Below are 2,760 nucleotides of genomic sequence, written 5' to 3' on the forward strand. Positions count from 1 at the left end.
ATATATATATATATATATATATATATATATATATATATATATATACCTGAAACCCAGAACTAAAATCCTATCGCTTTCAAATTTCTAAAATTTTCACTCCCAAAAATTCTCTCACTAAAATGCATGCTCTCTCTCTCTCAATTCTAACGGCTAACTCCAAACGGGTAGTTCAGCAGGGGGAGATGGCGTGTGAGGAGTCGGTGGCATCCCTTCGACCGTCGGACTAGATCCAACAGGAGCGCTTGAATCATACTATCAAAATGAACAAATATCCTCCCGCTAATTAACCTCACAAATCTGGGAACTCGCAACTGGATAATGCAATGAGCGCGAGTTCAAGGAGTGAAATGGCAGGGGACCGAGAAAATATTTCATCAGAGGATATTAGGTTGAATCAAGCCTACAATTACACTAAGAACGATTATACGAGGCAAGAGCTACAACATAATAAAAACAAGGACTTCTTCTGCTCCAATGGAGAGATCAGAAAGGGCTAATACTGGCGAAGTTGCAACTCCGTCCCAAATTTTTTTATCTCAAAATCGAGCAACTTCCCAGGTGTTTTGAGGTGAAATACTTATTGTGGTTTATTCTAATGGGGATGATGTTCACCTCACCGAAATTTAAACTACAAAGAAGGCCCAAACCACCGTTGACCTGAAATCTGGTAGTCAAAATAGCGGTCGTAAAAAAAATGTGAGCGTGGAGGATGAGCAACTAAGGGCAGGTGCAGAGGATGTTCATATTATGAACATATCTAATCATTTAGCTCAAAATTACAATCACAATGCAAACTATATCCAAATGATGTCTAGAAGGCAACACTGTGAGAAGAACACTGCAGAATTTTCAATTGGAGCAATGTAGATAGGTACTACAACAAACAAGGAGGAATAATTACAAGCAGGTAAGATGAATAAATATACTGAAGGACCTAATGGTGATAATAGTCGGGGAGAACAACAACAATTTAACGAACAAACTGGCAAGGAACACCACCAAAGTAAGTATACCTCACCCAACGATATGCATAATCAAGTTATTAATATTGACAAGGTTTTCCATGTGCATGATAATTCCATGGGAAAGTTAGCTAATGAATCTATTGAACTAGTACTGAGAGGTTTAACCAACAATGAGATGATACAAAATGACCAAAATTAGAGAAAGGGGGAGGATAAGATGGATCAAACTCAGCATAATATTATGGGGGGAAGTAGTGATCAGAACAAATACGATAGGGATTTCCCAAAAATCTCTATGAATTATGATAAGCAAGCTCCTTCAGCTCGAAATAACCGCCAGCCTACTCCTAATAAAAAAGTGATTGTACCTAACAATGCTAAAGGAGCTATGAACAACATTATGGAAAAACTACCTGAACCTACTCCATACACTGTGGTCCAGACCTTGGCAGCAAGGTTAAGGCATATACATGCAGCCCAAAAACCCACTATTGTGCAAAAAAAAAACCTATACAAACTACTAAATAGGGACAGCTTGCTGTAATATTTGACATGGAGGACTACATGCATACATTAACTGTGGACTGTAAGTTTACTATGGTAGGGAAATTTAGTACCACCATGACCAAGGTGGAGCTTATCAAGAAGACTTTCATTCAACAAACTCAACTAAGTGGGGGTCAACATAGCTCATTACAACTCTAGACATGTTTTTATTGATTTGCAAAATGAGTTGGATTATAACACTGTTTGGACTCAGCAAAGAATAACTATAGTGGGCAAATTGATGAGAATACAAGCCTTGACACCTTTCTTCGGTCCAGAAGAAAAAACTCGTATTGTCCCTGTCTGGATTCTATTACATGGATTACCTTGGCATTGTTTCAAAAAAACCTTTTCTGATTCATTTATTGGAGTTAGTAGGAAATGTTTAATATTTAGATACTGCCTCAATTACAAGATATAGACTAGGGTTGGGTAAGGTAAAAATGAAATTTATTTGACTAAACCTAGTCCAATACATGTATGGATTGGTTTAAATAAGGAAGATGATACAATAGGAAAGTGGCAACCAGTGAAATATGAAATCATTCTACCTTAATGTGAATACTCCAAATACCAAGGCCATGATATTGATGAGTAAAAATCCAAAAGAAGGAATGAAGACAGACAAAGCAAAGAAAAAGAAAATGAGAAAAAAGATAAAAACAGGGAATCATAAAATCAGAAAGGGAAAGAGAATCAGCAGACACAGAACAAAGAAAATGATGATAGACAACAACAACATAACAATGCATAAGGAAAACAGAAACAAGCAGAACAACAAAGAGTTGAGGAATATCATAAACAAAGAAAGAAAAGTACCAAGTCACAAGAGGAAAGAGCTCAAAAGACAGTCTGGATACCAACCCAGACACAAAACAGACCTACCAGTGAACATCTTCCTACTTCAACTACACAAATAGCTAATCCTACTACTCTTAAAATCAATTCTTTCACTAACTTAAGCATGCAGGAAAACAGGGAAGCAGATAAAGAACATACTACAAGAAGGACCGTGACATTATCTAAGGAGAACACACACAACAACACCTATAATACAGCAAAATGCAGATAATACTCCTTGCCTCCAAGGATCAGGTATCTGTCACGACCCAAAACCGAGCCGCGACTGGCACCCACATTTACCCTCCTATGTGAGTGAACCAATCAATCTAAACCTTAACATTTCAATTTAATATCAACATCTATTATTTCCCCAAAATCTGGAAGTCATCACCACAAGAACATCTAT

At 37.1% G+C, this 2,760-nt stretch overlaps 1 protein-coding gene across 1 annotated transcript in view; it reads left to right on the forward strand.

The window, feature by feature from the left end:
- The first annotated feature begins 1,182 nt into the window (after positions 1-1,182).
- Positions 1,183-2,760, forward strand: part of LOC114077995 (signal transducer and activator of transcription A-like) — a 9,879-nt gene continuing 8,301 nt past the window's right edge. The window contains exon 1 of the mRNA XM_027918493.1: positions 1,183-1,401. Coding sequence (XP_027774294.1) covers positions 1,183-1,401 — 219 coding nt within the window. The remainder of the gene's footprint in view (positions 1,402-2,760) is intronic.

The sequence above is a fragment of the Solanum pennellii genome, chromosome 7 (assembly GCF_001406875.1).
Source record: "Solanum pennellii chromosome 7, SPENNV200".
NCBI lineage: Eukaryota > Viridiplantae > Streptophyta > Magnoliopsida > Solanales > Solanaceae > Solanum > Solanum pennellii.